The following is a 17,310-nucleotide window of genomic DNA, read 5'->3' as shown; positions in this document are numbered from 1 at the left end:
CAAATGAGGATTTTAAAAGGGCATAAATAGAAGTCTCTTTGACCACATGGGAAACAACAGAAAGGATTTTCAGGGTAGGTCTTTCTACTTCATACTTTTGAGCTGTTGAACAAGAGAATTGTCAGTGGTCTTGAAAAGTACATGTTTCTTAATGGAAAAGAAAAGCACGAAAATGCAAGAATTTAATGAGCCTTGCCAAGTCTTCAAATAGTGAGAAATCTGTCTCTCTCTTTAGAGGACTAGGTTCAACAGTTCTGCATTGACCACAGAGAGAAAGCAGACTGATTGTGTTCCTTTTGCATGCAGGACTTGCCTCTCCGTAAATTGCTTCAACTTGGTTTGCCTAATACGATAGTCAGCTGTAGCAGTGAACTCCACTGCGGTGGGACTCTGCCTAAGTCAAATTAAGGGACTTGAAAAGGAGAGCAATGGAGTGAGGCAGTGGCCAGAATTGTCTATTACAAGTGCAACCACAGAAGAAATAATGTCTCCGTGGCTTAACTAACTGTATGATGTGACACTGGATGGGAGACCTGTGGTTGAATTTCCTAATTCCTTGGCTAGTGGTGGTGAGAAACTTTGTGCAGTGGAGGTGCTGGGTCTTCATCATTGCCTGGCACCCAACTGCAGAATGTGAAGCTGCTTTCTAGCTTCAGCCCTTTTGGCAGCAGTATTACGGCTGCTGTAATAGGCATAGGGAAGACAGAATAAAGCTATGAAGCAGTCCAAGGTTAGAGCAGTGGTTAGAGACACGAAGAACAAGCCCACTTGGATAGCTTAATATTGTAAATTCCTGTCTTTTAGGAAGGCGAGACCACCTCCAAATAACTCCAGGGACAGACTGCCAAGCTCCAGGCTAATGTAAATTAAAACAATTATTCTCTTACAATTTTAAGTTTATTTTGGCAATGCTAGCAAATTCTTAACAGCAAAGCGAGTTAGTCACTCAGGAGTAGTTCTGAGAAGTCCCAGAGGAAGGCACTGGGCAGTAACAGACAGCTGAAACCTCAGCGGTTTTCTGTTTTGTCACCCTCTGGTTCATTGTGCAGAGAGTCTGCAGCAGGGTTAGCAAGGGAAATGCAGATCTGTAGTGACGTGAGGCCCTCTATTCTTATCTCCCTTTTTTCAGAGTGGTTTGTGGTTATCTGGTAGAGTCTGAGCATGCGCGTGGTGAAGTTGGCTGAAGCTGAACTTTAGAAGTATGCTAGGAGTTTGGAGATTTGCAAAAAGAGGTGAAAGAATGATCCAGAGATTGTATCGGCAGGCAGTGTGGCTACAGCCCTCCCAGCTTTGGTTAGGCTGACCAACCTGGAGGTGTTGGTAGAAGCTACTATGACCTGTTGAATGGTCACTTATTCCGCTATTGCAGCTATGAAGAAATTACTTATCGTTTGAGCAATAAAACCAATAAACTACTGATTATTTTGAAATTCTTGACTGTTATCCCCACTAATGCTACCAAGGAAGAACACCTGTGCAGACTGAATACTTGTACTTTTATCTCACTGCATTGTCCTTTGCTCAGAATGTAGCATATTTTATGGAGAAGGGAAAAAATGGTGCGATATGCTAAGCAGGTTAAGGTCTGTTAGCATTCAGGCAGTTGGACTAGGTGATCGTTGTAGGTCTCTTCGAACTGAAATATTCTATTGTATTCTAACATTCATATGAAATCCTTGATATTAAATAAGATACTGTAATATAGCCATGAGCTATTTCTTTGTGTGTGTATATGCATGTACACATGCAGGCATATATTTAATACATAATTTTAAAAAGCTATTGCATATACTTCTTAAAATTATATAAATTAATTTCATAGCCTGAGGCAGTTCAAGGCTAGAAGAGGCCATTGGTTCACTTAATCCAATCTCCACTTGGTCCAGGCCAGGATTTTTTTTCCCAAATATGCTGTATTAACACCAGAAATAATATGTCTGAGTGAAGGATATTGTCCAAAAAAGCAGGGAGTCTTGATCTGAAGACAAAAAACCCCAAAACAATCAATCAATCAACAACAAAAAAAGGCCTCTCACTTCTTTTGGTAGCCTGGTACATAGATTTATTGTTTTTTACCACTAATAAAGCGTGCATTTTTTCAGATTCTGTTATTTTCTAGGCAATGGTTCATGCCATATCTTTCTCCATTAGATTAAAGAGTTCTGAGATAGTAACAGGATTTCTTAATATTTGTCTCAATTAAGAAAAGACTAATTGGAGATCTTATTAAAAAAACATTTTTAATGTAATGATGAGAATGAATGAATGTTGTTGAATTGTCTTGTTTATACTGAATATCATATACCGGGAAAATTTGAGCCCATTTATTTTTGCAAGTAAAGAATTGCTATTGCAATTGGGGTGGGGGGAAGCCATGTACGCAGCTTCCTGGCTAGTTGTGTGTGAAATCATGGCTGTTTGTGTGCAAGTGTAGATCTCAGAACTGGACAATTTACCCTAAGATGCCATTTTGCTCTCACTTCTGTTTTAAAAGGCAATGCCAGAAGGAGATATATTTCAAGTAATAGTATGTGAATCTGACAGGCTGGGTATGCAGAAACCTTGCTGGCAGCTTTTGAGACACCTCCAGTTCTGCCTGACTGTGCCATTTCTCTGACAGTCTCAGAGTTGTTGGTTTTGTTGCTGTTTTGGGGGGGTTGTTCCGGTTTTATGTTTTTGTCCTTACTACAGTTCCCTATGTTGAAATACCTTAGTACTTATGAGCGTTTTACATAACTGGTCTGGAACAAGTTTGTTTCCCCTTGCAGGTGTATATCTCTGCATTTGCAGTGATCCCACAGAGCCCAATGCCTGCTCATTTGTTGGCTTCATCTCTTCTAAAAGCAGAAGAATGTTCATTCACCTAGTCTTTGCTGCTAAAAACATGCATGTCTGGGTTTGTAAATAGAAATAACTTGTTCAAAATGGGCCCAAAGGACCTACTTCCTCCTGATTTAAAGAACAGCACAGTTACAGTCAATTGCTTAAATTTATGGGGAACTGCTGCTTTGTAAAAATCATGACAGAATAGCAAGAAGAAAATGTATTTTTAACAAATACAAAGTGTTAGTGAGACACAAACTGTTAAGCATGATTCACAGTTCAGGCTGCTGTGTCTATTAAGTACTTAAACTGTGGCATTTTGTTATAGCCTTGGCTGCCTTTTATGTATTGTGACAGAGCAGTTACTAAACCACTGCCCTTTACTCCATTGGCTTGGAACTGCCCTGCTGGGTGCCTGTCCTGGTCATAACTGATAGATAGAAAATTTCCTCTCAGCTCTATCTATGTTGCAACAAGCCCCTGTGCAGCATGTGTGCAACTCTACCCTGACACCAAGAAGTCCTAAGTGATCCTGACTTCAATTTAATAAAACTGTAGAAGTAGAACAAATAGGTAAAGATTTGATAGAGTTTTGTGCTGGGTTTTTTATGGCTTTGGGATAAACACTTATGCTTTTGGCCTTTGTTTCTTCCTCTAAAGAAGGAAGGTAAAAATCTTGATTCAGTTCTGAAAATGTCTTAGGAGAAACATGTTGAGGGCAGGAAAGGCAAGGGCAGTGGCCTCGCTGACAAGGGCATGGTCTCGCAGTGCCCAAGAGAGGTGAAAAGAGCAGGCCTGCGGAGGGTAATCCGGTTCAGCCAAGAGTCCAGGGATCACCATAGTGATGGGGCAGGTCCAAAGTCAAACAGGCAAGCAAGTCAGTGGGATGAATCGGCATGGGACATGGCCAGGTACAGGCAGACCTGCAGTGCTGCTCAGGCAAGGACTTCCCATCTCATGGTTAACTCATCACAAACAGGAAAGAAGAGGTACAAAATCATTGAGAAAATGTACAATTTCTTGAGTTTTGGCCATAGGAAAAAGAAAAGCATCCCTAACTGCAGAAAATGCATTAAAGTAACTTCAAAATTTCTTCTCAATTATCATGACTAGGTGATATTCTGGAGGTGTGGAGCAGGTTGTTTCTGGGTTCCAACAGTGAGGTTTTAAAAGGGCTACCAGCAAGCGGAATTAGACCCAAAGACCTTTTCAGGACACGTTTTGTGACTTTTGGCATTTCACAGGTCAAATGTGAGAGGTTAATGAGAAGGGTCAGTATACTCCTCCAGCTTGTCTGATATATGTAGGTGATAACCTGGCAAATGTTACATGAACAGAAACAGATGTGTTTACAAATGACCTGCGATAAGCTTAAGGTTGCCAGTCTGAAACTGAACCCAAAGAAGTGTGAGTTTGTTTAAGGATAGAAAATTTATTTCTGGTTTTCTGCCAGTGATGTAGTCATTGGAGAATGGATTTACACAGGCAAGAACAAAACAAGAAGCTGAGCAGAACTCCTTAAACCCACCAGATGTGCGGAGTTCTGTAGGATTATGGTCTTATTATTACAGAAGGTAAGCTGGTAGATTTGCCAATGTTGCAAAACATATACGTAAGTTGTAGACGAAAAGGAAACTATTTCAGTCATCAGTAGAAATGTGATTTAGCAAGTTCAGAGCTGAAAAGGCCCAGTGCAAATGTCCCTCTAGTATATCTATGTTTCAAAACCCTTCCATATTAAATACAGATGCTAGAGCATGCGGTTTGGGGCAGTATTGACACAAGAACATAAAAATCTTGAGGGGACAGTTATTGATGATGCTTAAAACAGTTAGAGCTTAAATTCTCTATGGAGAAATTATTGCAACACTCAAAAGGAACTCCCGGAAGTCATTAAAGCTACTACACTAGTATAGGAAGATGTTTATGGTCAGGACAGACCATACGTCCCTGTAATGGCTCAATAGATCCTGTAATCCTGAGAAGGTTGCCAGGTATCTGTAAAAACTGCAATACTAACATTTTGCAATTACAGCTACTTTGTTTTGTGCCTTATTTTGTTGACTCTGGTGCAGGACTAATTCGGAAGGTGATTAATGATATCTGAAGAGAATGAGGATGCTCAGAAGGAGATAAGCCATCTTTTCTTTTGGCATAGGTGGAATAGTACTGGTTCATCCAGGTGAGAATTGTCTGTAGTAATCAATAGCTTCCCAAAGTGGGAGTTATATCTGGGTAGTGTGCAATGGAAAGATGATTTGGCAAGTGCAGCCACTTTAGAAGCGGTATCTTTTCAGAATACCATAGCAAAAAAACTCCGCTTAGATCAGGAAAGCACTGAGTGTAAACATGAAGTTGTAGAGGACATGAGAAGAAACCAATTGATTATTGGCTCAGGTATTAGTTGGTTACTAGCCAGTTCTACAAATCATGGACTCAATGTGAGAGATGTGTTGAGAAGGATCTGGGTTGACCACTTGCATGATGCAGTCCATAGAGTCTCACAAAGCGTTTCATGTGCATGGAGCTGGATAAGATCCTTGGCCAAAGGGTGTCTGATCTCATGGGCAGGAGTAAGGTTTTACATCTCTGTTTCTTAAGCTTACATTCCCTATAGGATACCTATACTGCTGTGTCTATGCTGACTCTTCCTGTCTGGGTTGTGGTGAGGTAGCCTGCTGATAAGGAGAAAGAGCGTGGATAATAGACAGGCATGTAAACTGTTCTGAGAAGGCAGCGGGCTTTGCGGAGGCGTGGGACAATATCATCTCTTTAATGTAAATTGCTGCAGTTACATCTTAGAACTAACAGAGAAAATAACCTAGGTTTCTAAATAAATCCACTATGCAGTTATATACTGGGGTAATATTGTCTTTCCTTTGACAGGTATTTTACTGTAACATGCTACTGAATTTCCAATTTCAAATTATACAAGGAAGCCTGGCCATGAGAAGTGTTGACAGTGTAATTTGATTTTATTTGTATCGTTGGCACTTCATGTGTGGGACATTCTTTTCTGTTTTATTTTTTTAATGAGAAACATTCCATCGGATTGTGAAAAGAACATTTTCTGTTGCCCAATGCATAAGCAAAAAACCTAACTGAACAAAACCTCAATATTAAAAAGAACAGAAAAATAAAACAAGTTAAACAATAATACTTGACTTTTATGTATAACGCATTGACTTCAAAAATCTGAGTCATTCCGTCCATATAAACAAGTTATATAGTAGTAACAAAGTGCATGAAGCAAATTGCTAAATTTAACTAGGTATTAAAATAAAAAGTACTTTAAAACAATACTTTAACACAGTTTCTTGCCATGATTCCATCATGCATCAACACAAATCAAATCCTGAGGCAACCTGTGCCTTTGACAGTCTTTCTGTATTATTATGTAAATAAATGGAAGTAATGATCAAACTCGTAAGAGGGTGAAAAACATCAAGACAAACCATCTATTTATAACAGAGTTGTATTTAAAAAAAAATAAAAATCAAAGTGCACTGCTGGTACATCTCATTTGAGCCTACTTGGGATGTGTATAACACAGGGACGTGATCCAGTCTCCAATGGTTTAAGCACCAGGGGAATAAAGAATGATGGATGTTCTGTTACTAGCATTACTACGATGAGCATGAAAACTGAAAAATTGTACCAGAATATATACGTAAACATCTTTTGAATACTGAGGAGACAAACACTCTTAAATTATCTGATGTGTACGGTACTGGTACTTAATGTTTTGGTGCCAGTACCAGACTGGTCCAGTAATTAGCATTCAGGTCTATTTCTGATTACAGATAAGGCATATAACGAAAAAGTAAATATTTGGTTATTAATATCTCATACAGTTCAGCAACCCAACCAGTCAGAATTTATCTTGCCAATTTTAACAATCTTCAAACTCTTGTCTTCCATTTGTAGATAGTACTGATCTTTGAAAAAGTAGGTGTATCCTGTGAAGGTAAATAAAAAAGCATACTCAGATTATGGAGCTTTTTTGTCTGTTTGATTTCATGAAGCTTAATGAACTGGAAGACTTATTTCCCGAAATACTTATACACAATAAAAAAGATTTATTTTAAAAATACTTTAAAATTCCCATCCTGGAGAAGAGAGGTCTTGTTAAATGGAGCCTGAAATCAGGTTACCATTTTGTGAACCAGAATTTTCTGGGAAGAAATGTTTGCTGGCAAAATAGATGTCGAAAATGTAATCGAGTCGAGACTCATGGGATATCAGCAGACATTTACGCATATCTGTGCAAAATATGAGGCCACTTAAAACCAGGGGCCAGGCTCTCAGCTGCAGTTGATAGAAGGTTTAAAAAAAGAGCAAAATACAACCCATTTGTGCCTGTGATCAAGGAGATTATTATACTCCGGTTCTGGCTGTACTAGAGCAGGATGATGCTGAAATGGTGCTGTGACTGCATGCTGGTACTGAGGAACCTATGGAGCTGTCAAGAAGTTGGGACATTTCCAAGCCATAGGGACTGGCCTGGTCATGCCTTCTGGTGTTAGGTCATACTGTGCATCAGGCATTGGGTGGCAGGAGTCACTTTAGTCTCTGTCTCAAACTACACTAGAAAGAGCATTCTCCACAGAGCTGATTTTCCCCATGCCCAAACTGGAAAACCAGCATGAACCCAGATCTGAGCCTCAGGGACATCTTGACATAAAAGTGACTGCATCGCAGATTACTTTCCTCCACGTCCTGTTTCACATTTGTATAGCAGGTTTCTAGACCTGTACAACATAGCAGTGGAAAGCAATAAGGTGCTTCAAGACACTTAAACAAGACAGTGTATAGCCTTTTTTTTTTTTTAAAAAAAAAAAAAAAAGAAAAGAAAAAAGCAGGAAGAAGAGGGGGAAGATGTTAAGAAAAGCTGTTTCTTGCCTCGTTAAGCTTTGCAAAGTGTTCACCATCAAGGAAGTAAATGATAGAGAGTAGTAACAGATTGAAATTAAATGACCTTCATGTAAAAGGAAATTAGCATAACTATTACTATTATTTGCTTGGATAAAAATATTCAGGAGAGGTTGTATTCCCTAAATATTTCATTTTTAAAAGTTTAAACTGTGATTAGTAGAGTATTTATCAACTGACATTTAATGGGAAAATAAAGAGACAAAAATGTTTGTTTGAACCAGTAGTTTGCAAAGCTGAATGGGAATTTGGCTCAATTTGGCTCCTACTCATGGGCCACAAGAAACTAAAGTCTCCAAGAAGTTTCACAGCAGACAAATAAGAGAGCTTGTTAGTGACTTAAATCAGCTTACCACTGTCACCAAGACCCAGGACAGCATCGAGGTTATCTGGAACTCCATTCCAAGAGTCAGCAATGAATTTAGGGGATGCAAGCTCCATTTTCTTCTTTTCTTCATTGTACCTGAAGAAAATTATATCTTTGCATTACAAATCTGTATTTAATGTTAAAATTTAACATAATTTTTCAGGGACGACTCAGCAAATGTGACTATATAAAACAATCAAACAGAAATATAATAACTGAGATTGTAACATTGTTTCTATTTCGTTATAATTATTCCCAACTCCTTTAAAACCCTGTGCAATTTTACATCTTTCCTTTTGGAAATGAAATTCTTGCTGAATTGAAAGTACACTTTCTAAGCAAAACCCTTTTCAGAAATGTAGCTTTAAAATTCCAAACATAATTCTAGGAAAGGTAACTTTTTTCAGGCAGCAGCCAACACCTGAAGATAGCAGATTTTAATGTGAAATGGCTATCTTTTTAAAATCTTATGTGAAATATGCTTGTAGTCCATGTAATTGATGGATTGCTATTAAACTACTAATTACTTTCCCTAACATTTCATTAAAACCCCCTATTATTTTCACACAGTCTCTCTCTCAGTGATGATCAACAGATAAATGCCAAGTTAAAAATATATGCTTGTCTTTGGGTGGGTGGGGCGGAACCGAAACCACAATGGCTTCCACAATCTATGCTTTAAAGAGGAAAAACTCAGCTGAGGTAAATCCACCTAACTCCATGGAAGTCGGATCTAGTTTGCAGTGTCCTTCAGAAGTGAGTGGATCTGATGATCAGTTATTCCATTTACTCTGTGTGCTTTCCTCTGTAGAATGCAAAGATAGATTTGTGCAAAGCCAGTTTTACACTCCCATAAACAAGTAATCCAGGATCTCCCTTTCCATATATGGGGAATAAATGTCCCAGGGGATGCACGGTCCTTCAGAGCGAAGATGGAAGGAGCAAGACTGTGGCCTGGTTTCCCCATTTTTCTGATTCATAGATGGGAGTCAGTGCTGAGCGGGAAGAGTGGAGATGTCCTGAGGAGCAGTGACATGGGATATAGTTTGAACCAGGCTTCCAGTGCATGTGAGGCCTCAGTCACCCTAGCAGCACCTCTTCAGGAGCATGACTTCAGAGAGGTCGTCTTTGACTAGTACTGGAGGGAGGGAAGCATTTATGTTCTTCATTTCCATTTATCCATATCTGTATGTATCTTGGGTTACCTTTCCCTCATTGCTGAATGGAACTACTTGGGTTATATCCAAAGTTACACCAGTACAAATGAGCAGTAGGTTGGTCAAAATAAATTTAAATTATTAATTTAAATTACTTACTATTTTTTTCCTTGGATATTTAAAGAAAATCTAGTACCTTGCTGGGTAGCTTTAAAACTTCAGCTGTGGAATCTGAGCCAGCTCCTCTTCCTCTCCCTCACAAAACTTTGCTTTGCTTAACAGTCTTGTTAGAATAACACTAAAATAGCTTGGGGTTGGAAGGAGGGAGAGGAGAAGGCTTCCAAAAAATCCATTTAAAGTAAGTATGATAATGGCACAGGAAGGACTATGGTATGTAACTATTTTGATTCCGTGTGGCAGACTCTTTGTATAAAGTAACAGTCACATACTTAAGGGTTATAGTGTCTGTGTTAAACAGAGATGCATTTTTTCCTGAAATATTTGTCAACTGCTTGCTTTCTTCTTTACACAGATAGAAATCACTTAAGCTTATTTTGATTCTTTAACAATAAATTATGCATTCTGCAGTGACTGCAGTTGATGAGGTACTTTGATAGAAATACTGTCTGTGATTAGAGTGATGAATTACTTGAAGGCCCTGGAGTACAGTTAATCAAAACAATAGTTGGTACAGAGGGGACCAGCAGCTTTGCTAACTCACAGTCTGTAGGTTTTGGTAGGAATCCAAAATATTGCAAATGGCTGTATTAGAACTACTTGCAAATGTTTAAGATGGTCTCTACAAGACATTAAAAAATGAATAACATTCTTTAGCTTTTAAGTTGTTTTTTTTTTTTCTTTAGATAATGGAGAAGAGTACTGTCCTCAAAGTAATTGAAAGTTATGATCAAGTGGCAGTTGTGAAAGGGTATTTTATTTACTTACAGGAATCCACAGCCATTAGGATATAATAAAGACAGTCATCCAGTTTGATCATAACATGAAATTAATGTCACATAAAACGGACTCAATTATACTGAGACCTCCTTTGATATTTTATATAGAGCATCTCTCAGAAGGAAGCCTTATAGCTTGGAGAATCTTTTAGATGTCTGGTGGGTATTTCTGATGTTTAACTTTCCTCTAAATTGTCAGTTAATGACAGTCAGCCTGCTGTGTAATGTCTGCATTCCTGAAGTAAAGCCCTGTTTGAGGACCTGAAGAGACCTCTGATGGTGAAAGCAGAAGTTAGTGTCTCTGTTTTGTTCTCATGCCGTTCTGATAGACAGCACAGAGGTAACTCACCAAGTTCCTCAAAGCACCGAGGAGATGCCTCTGCTTTTTAAGGTGATCTTTTGTGCCAGATCTTCCTGCCAGTTATGATAATGAAATTCTATTAAATACAATTAGTAGACTCTTCATCAGGTGTAATGTAGGATATTTCTTTCTACCACAGTAATAGCCTTGAGACATTTTAAGGACATTCCTTCCTAATCTAAGAGTCCAAGATCTTTCCTGGACAGAGCATGGTAGCAGGTCGCCTGAGTTTGGTTGCTTACGTTGCATTGTATTTTGCTTCTCATCCACTCTTTCGAACAGGAACCTTAGTGCAAATACGGAGTCACACGCATTTGTGGAATACCACATTTGTGGTCGTCTTTGCAACAAAGACTTCTCTGAGCATGTACTGGAAACATGAAAAGGATTGTAGAGACTGTCAAAATGAATTGAAGGTAAGATTTTTCCCAAAGTACTAACAGATACACTTCTTGTGGTTTGTTCAGATCTCCTCAGTGCCAACTCTATTAGTAGAGCAAATGTGTTAGTGACTGGTACATCAGCTGCTGAAAGGATTTACAGTCATCCCCAGCATGCCTTGCTAGTCACACTGCTGCTGTTTTGCATCCAGCGCCTCCAAACCTGATGGCTTAGTGAAAGAATTTCAAAGGCGATCTGGTCAGTCTTTGGCTTCAAGTGTTTGAGATCAGCCCATTTTTAGGGAATTCCTTTCAGAGTTTTCTCCCAGCAGTTGTGAGCTGACAGTAGGGACAGCTTGCCCCTCTTAAGAGCCTGAGACTGACGTGGGGCAGTTGCTGGTACACAGGGGTTGAAGGATGGGTTGTTAGTGGTAAGCAGGCTGACAGAGACTCCCAGATACCCTCTTCCCTTGCAAGCTGTTTTCTCAAATACATGCTAGTTTCCTACTGCTGTACTGAAGCGCTTTCCTAGCCATACTCCCTGCTTCAGCATCCTCGCTCACCACTGCCGTCAGGGTGAATTTTGTATTCTCAAAGGATGAAACCCCTGTGTTTGGTTCCTGCCTCCTGAACCTCAGTGTGCGTTCAGCCCTAGAGGCACAGCTCGGCTAACAGCATACCACGACCACATCAATGCATCTTACTTCCAGTATCTGTCTCCAGCAAAAATGTATGTCCTCTTGTTTCTGCCCCAGTTAAAAGCTGCATCAACACGTTGCACATCAGGGGGTAGTCCCAGGTTGGTGAGTTTCTTTGGATAGCCCCTATCCAAGTTACTGGCTGAATAAACCCAGTACTCATTTCCTAAGTAGGGGAGAAAACAAAGCAAACAAACACTGTTTTTTAATCAGATACAGAGGGCTATTTATTCTTTTATGCTTTGTTATGTGACTTTTTATTGCACTAACTGTACTACTAGTCTTTCTAGTATTTTACCATCTGTGAAGCACTAGATCAGTGTGCAGGTGTACTGTGATTACAACTTCTGCTTTTGCTTCTCAAGTTTTGCTTACCTTTCATCAAAAGACATCACCTCAGCATGCTCTTGCTTCCTCCCTTCTTAGCTGTCTCATCTTTGAGGCAGACACTGTCTTAGTACAGTTGGGGTTATGTTAAAACAAATAGTTAATATTGGTAATTCTTTCTATGATGAAGATGGTCTGAAACCAGGTGTGGGCACCTGAAGGTCAAACGCAGAAACTCATGTTCACCCTCCATTTGTTTTGTTGAGTGAATTTATTGAGCGGTTAACAGGAAGTTTTTGCCCAGAGTTCCTGTTTCTGTTGTCTTTTGTCATACAACATTTTCTAATGTCTCTCCAAATATGTACTAGTATTCTGTGTTCTTTACATGAAATTATAATTTACTTAGTAAATACCCTCACTGGATTCACTGAAAGCCATGGAAAAATTAATTCATGAAAGGACATTTCTTGGATTCTGTACTAGTGGGGAAGAAAGTAAGTAAAGTATTAATATGAGAAAAGTGTAAAATGCAGTGTTTGAGTTCCTGAGAACTTACTATTTCACCATTCAGGAGCAAAGGGTGGTTCTCAGTAGTAAGTATTTTAAGATAGTTGGGTTACACGTAACTTTCAAACTAATCTTTGCTTGTTTGATAGTTCTTATTTATATTTTTAAAAGCAGGTTAGTTACATTTTCCTGGAAATTATAAAGAAAGGGAGAGAGGTTTTTATGTAATAGGATTATATATAGTATATGCAAAATTTAAAGTGTTTTGGCTTGCCTGAAATAAAACTTTTTTAGGCTTTCTTTTTTTTTCCCCCCTCCTCTGTGTAAACTAAAGCAAATGGCCTTTGAGACATGTGAAATAGATTATCATTATTTTTTTTCCCTCCTGTACAGAAAATGTTCAGCAGCATCAGCCATATGTTTTTTACGTGATTGGAGATGTTTAGTCATGTTTTTAGTAGATACTGCAGCCCAGTTTTTGCTGGCTCAGTTTTTCATGTTGAAAACAGCCTCCCAGCTCCACTAATTTGGCCAGTACAGCTGAGCCATATGTGTGACTTATGATGGACAGAGTAGGGCTTCCTGTTATCCGCCTCTCCCATGGAGGCAGCTCGCACGGCTGCCTGTATCCTCTGCCTGATGAGCCACCAAGGCAGATACTTGGAAACCAAAGTGGAAGTCAGCCTTTGCAAAAAAGGAGGACACAAGGAAAGGCATGGCGGGGAAAAAAAGATCTAATCTTCTCAAGCAACATGTACAGAGACAGTAGCTTAAAATGAGAGGAAACAGAAGAAAAACAGAGCAGTGACTGATGAAACAGAGCTCCCACTGTCGTTGCTTTTTGTTTTCAATAAACACTCTGGTTTAGTCTTGCTTATTGTTGAATATATTTTTCTAGGTGCTTATAGCTCCCCTTTGTTGTAATGGAGGCTGAATGCTGTTCAGAGTCTTTCAGATGCAGCCTTTGTCCTAAAATCCTCAGCATGGGATGTTTGAGATCTGTCACCCATACCTGCTGGCTATACTGGCTCTTAGGCAGGCCATTCCCTGGCCGAGTTCCAACTCAGAGGAAACGGAGCTCGAATGCAACATTTATGCAAATGACTACCTACATTTTAAAACTTAAAACCAATACCTGAAAAAAATACAGCCTTCTCGTCCTGAGGGGCCTCGTAGACAGCATCAATTTTCTCTGGCAGATCAGGCCAGAATGTAGCAACAAGAAGAGGACCTGTGGGTTTTCCTCGGGGGTTTACAGTCCTCCACATGAATCTGAACAGAACAGAAAATTGTATGAGATTTACAATGAACTAATTCACCACACATCTGTTTCTCATCATTTCTGGCAAAGGCCACATAAGCCTGCATATACACACATGCGCACACACAACACGTTAGCAGCAATGCACACTTGTCACTGTTTTCCTACAGTGACTGAAAAGCCAAATCACTCACTTAGAAGCATGTTGCTAAAACAGTTGCACGATAAGCTGCATGCTGTACTGCGGGTGAAATTGCTTGCGCTGATTGCACTGATTGCTTTGGAGTTCCTGTTGCTTTTTGCATCAGGGCAAAATGTATTTTGTGCTTCAAGTATACAAATACATTCATTTACAAGGCATTTAAACTATTAGAGCTCTCCTGCTGTTGTGTATGAAGCAGATGGATGAGCGTTTGACAAAAGCAGAGATTTGTATTCCGTGAATTGCTCTTGCAATTACTATTGTAGTGACTAAAAGTTCAAATTTAATAACAGTATATCAGACTGCTTGGAAGGGAGCTTGGCTGTAAAAGAAACTGCTAGCACTAAAAACGTTCATTACAGAAATGGAAAGGGTAATTTATTGGCTATTTTATGTATAAGTAGGATCATCATTTGATTTAAGCTTTAAAAAGCTGTAATTATCTTTAAATGGCAGAGCTTTGTGCTGAGGGCTTTTGGTATTAAAAATGGCACTGCTATTTCCTCCTCCATAGAAAGAACAACTTTTTTCCCCAACAGAACAAAAGTTTTGCCATGATCATAAAATGAAAAATCAGCAGGCCGGTGGAATCGCTCTTGCACCAAGCTATAGCTATTAAATTCTCAGGTCAAACAGCTTTTACCATTATTATGTTGCTGAAGCTCAAGGTGCTACTGGCATCTTATTTTCTGCAGAGTATAAATAGTCACTACCCATTCCTACCTAGAATAATTACACCTGAAACTGAATTTTGTTTTTGCCTAAAACTTGGAGGAGCAGTCCTAAATGAATTTAATAAATTGCTGTATTTTTATCAACAGAAGTTTGACTGCGAACAGAGCTAGCTAGGACAAAACACATTTTGAAATGCATTTGCAAGTGTGATTAGTTGCTGCATACTGAATTATGAAAATGCATAATTTTTGATATGAGGAAGAGTACAACTGGCAAGTGCATTGTTTTTTGGTCTCTTAATTAAAAATATGTATTTATTTAACCTGACATATGGTACTAATAATTAAGATAGTAATATGTTAACTTTCATTTTGCATACCTATATGTATTTTTAACATGTACAAAAATATCTCTGAGCATAACTCATCATAATTTTCATTTAAAAAAAGAGGCAAGGAATAAGGCATTCAGCTAATTACTCTTGCTCTTGACAGTGTTTAAACACATATGAAATGCTGTAAAAGGTAATAACATTTGTTTCACGCATCTCTTTTTAGACAGAAAAGCAGACCCAATATGATACGAAATGGAAATCCATATAACAAATCTTTCTAACACTGTATTCATAAAAGTAGTGCCTTTAAAAATCCAAGTTACAGAATTCTTAATCAAATTTGGACCTGATTTATGGCTGAGTCAGCACTAATAATTTACTATCTGCATGAATTCCAAACTTTCCGGAGCCAACGGAGACTTGAACACCAGGTTTTTATTAAAGCACACATTTCAAGGGACTTGTTAAAATGGTGAGGTTTTCTCGTGGAAAGGGAAACTTTGTCAAAGCTGAATTTTCTTTTGTTTTTGAATTGGGTAGGAGGTATTTTTATTTCTACTCATCTTATTGAGGAAATGGTGAAATTAATTATTAGGCTTTCTCATTTCACTTTGAACATGTTAAAATGTTTTAACTCATTCAGGTTAAATTTTAATATTAGATTTATAGACAGATTTAATACTTTGTTACAGTAAGTATTTTACATTATATTTTAACATAATCAAGATTTGCTGGTTTTATTATTATTATTACTACATGCAGTTATGCAAAGGGACCAAATAAGTGGGTCTTTCTTAATGTTTTGGTAAACTTCAGGAGTTTGAATTTTTGTTCACTTTCAGAACAAAAACATCTGTGTAAATGCTGTACTCGGGCACTCTGGTTGCTTGGAGGATTCTGTGCCCAGTGGAAAAGCTCAACTGTTTTCTATGGTCAACAGCACCTCCAGTAATTCCCTTTTATTTCCTTGGTTTGAGGGGGGAGGGAAAAATACTTTTTTGAAAGAATTAATCTGATGTGACCTCCTTTTTGCTACTTACTTCTTTTGCCTGTGTAATATGACAGTTGGATGCTATGGCCATTTTTATGAATCATAAAAGTCACACGACACACGATAGACATTTGTTTGTTGAATTCCAAAAGTGAGTCATAATGCTGCTTGCCTGATATTTGGAAAGCTGCAAGACTGACATGCAAAGCCATTCCAGAGCAAAACAATTCAACAATTGTCTGCTTTTGCTGCATGTTAGATAAAGCATGAGTCAGTTTGAACAGATTGTTTTGGTACTTGCATAGTTCTTTGACCAACTGTATCTGAATGCAAAATACTTCTATTTTGTTGGGATTATATAGAATAGTGAATCACTTTGCTGATTTAGGAGTAGATTTAAAATTGTTCCTTGTTGAATCAAGCCTTGTGTGATTACCAGTTTACAAAAGCAGAAGCAAGGTGGAGGCCTGGCTGAAAACCAAGGCCCACAAGCGAGCAAAAGAGGCAGTATGCTATGAATACTGTGGAACTTGAAAGGTTTTTTACTGCTGTGAGAATATGTTTTTCCTTTTGAAGGCACTGAGCTGAGGTGAATACTTTAGCTCTCTGATGACTACGCTAGCAAAAGTGGGCACTGCTTTTGGCAAACTTGTTAGGCCAGGGTGGTGGGGCCAGCTCTGTGCAGCTTGTTGGTGGAAGGGTCCAGTGCTGGCTTTCTGCGAGGCTCATCTGTTGGTACTGTGTCGCCATTTTGTGGCCAAGAAAGGGCTGTTTCTTGCTATTAGGGATCACTGGATTGTAAGGAATCTTAGCCTGCCGCTGATGGGGCTAAGAGGAATAGTACAAAAGGTATCACAGGTGTCCCCACAGACATGTTGAATGAATCCTTTTTGCCCCTACCAGCTGTTACAGAAATGGGGAACATTATGTTCTTATAATCAGAAGTTTTAAATCGCATTTCTGCAATTGCTAAAATACAAAGCCTGTGATAAAGATTAAGTCAAACTTCAAACCCAAAGCACCATTATTCTGGGTACCGCATGGATGGGAACTAGAAGGAAATGCACTGAGGGAATTACTGTATACCATAGCCTGTAAAATCACTCAATTGACCATGATTTTTTTGTTACGAAAAGCTGATAAGTGGAGTTAAACCATGCAGCATAATAATAAATCCTTCATATCTTCTAGCTGAAAATTTAAATCGGGAGGAGATGGCTGGACTTTACACCACCAGGAGATACAAATAACTATTAAATTGCTGTTTTGTGAGGGGGACCTTGTTTGTTGGTTCCTGCTTCCTGTTAAATTTCAGCTGACATCTGGCAAAGGGCAATGA

The 17,310-nt window shown here is 38.8% G+C and overlaps 1 protein-coding gene across 2 annotated transcripts in view; it reads right to left on the bottom strand.

The window, feature by feature from the left end:
- Positions 1 to 5,779: 5,779 nt before the first annotated feature.
- The window catches only part of MMP2 (matrix metallopeptidase 2 (gelatinase A, 72kDa gelatinase, 72kDa type IV collagenase)), a 36,338-nt gene continuing 24,807 nt past the window's right edge, over positions 5,780 to 17,310 (bottom strand). Inside the window, exons 10-13 of one of the 2 annotated variants that reach the window (XM_009584997.1) lie at positions 13,644 to 13,780; positions 11,681 to 11,840; positions 8,109 to 8,218; positions 5,780 to 6,782 (exon numbers count right to left, since the gene is read on the bottom strand). In XM_009584997.1, coding sequence (XP_009583292.1) covers positions 6,679 to 6,782; positions 8,109 to 8,218; positions 11,681 to 11,840; positions 13,644 to 13,780 — 511 coding nt within the window. In that variant the 3' untranslated portion in view covers positions 5,780 to 6,678. The remainder of the gene's footprint in view (positions 6,783 to 8,108; positions 8,219 to 11,680; positions 11,841 to 13,643; positions 13,781 to 17,310) is intronic. The other variant, XM_009584998.1, reaches the window with a different exon arrangement.

This window comes from Fulmarus glacialis, unplaced genomic scaffold (genome assembly GCF_000690835.1).
Source record: "Fulmarus glacialis isolate BGI_N327 unplaced genomic scaffold, ASM69083v1 scaffold10829, whole genome shotgun sequence".
NCBI classification, from domain to species: Eukaryota; Metazoa; Chordata; class Aves; order Procellariiformes; family Procellariidae; genus Fulmarus; species Fulmarus glacialis.
This window is presented reverse-complemented; position numbering and strand designations above follow the sequence as displayed.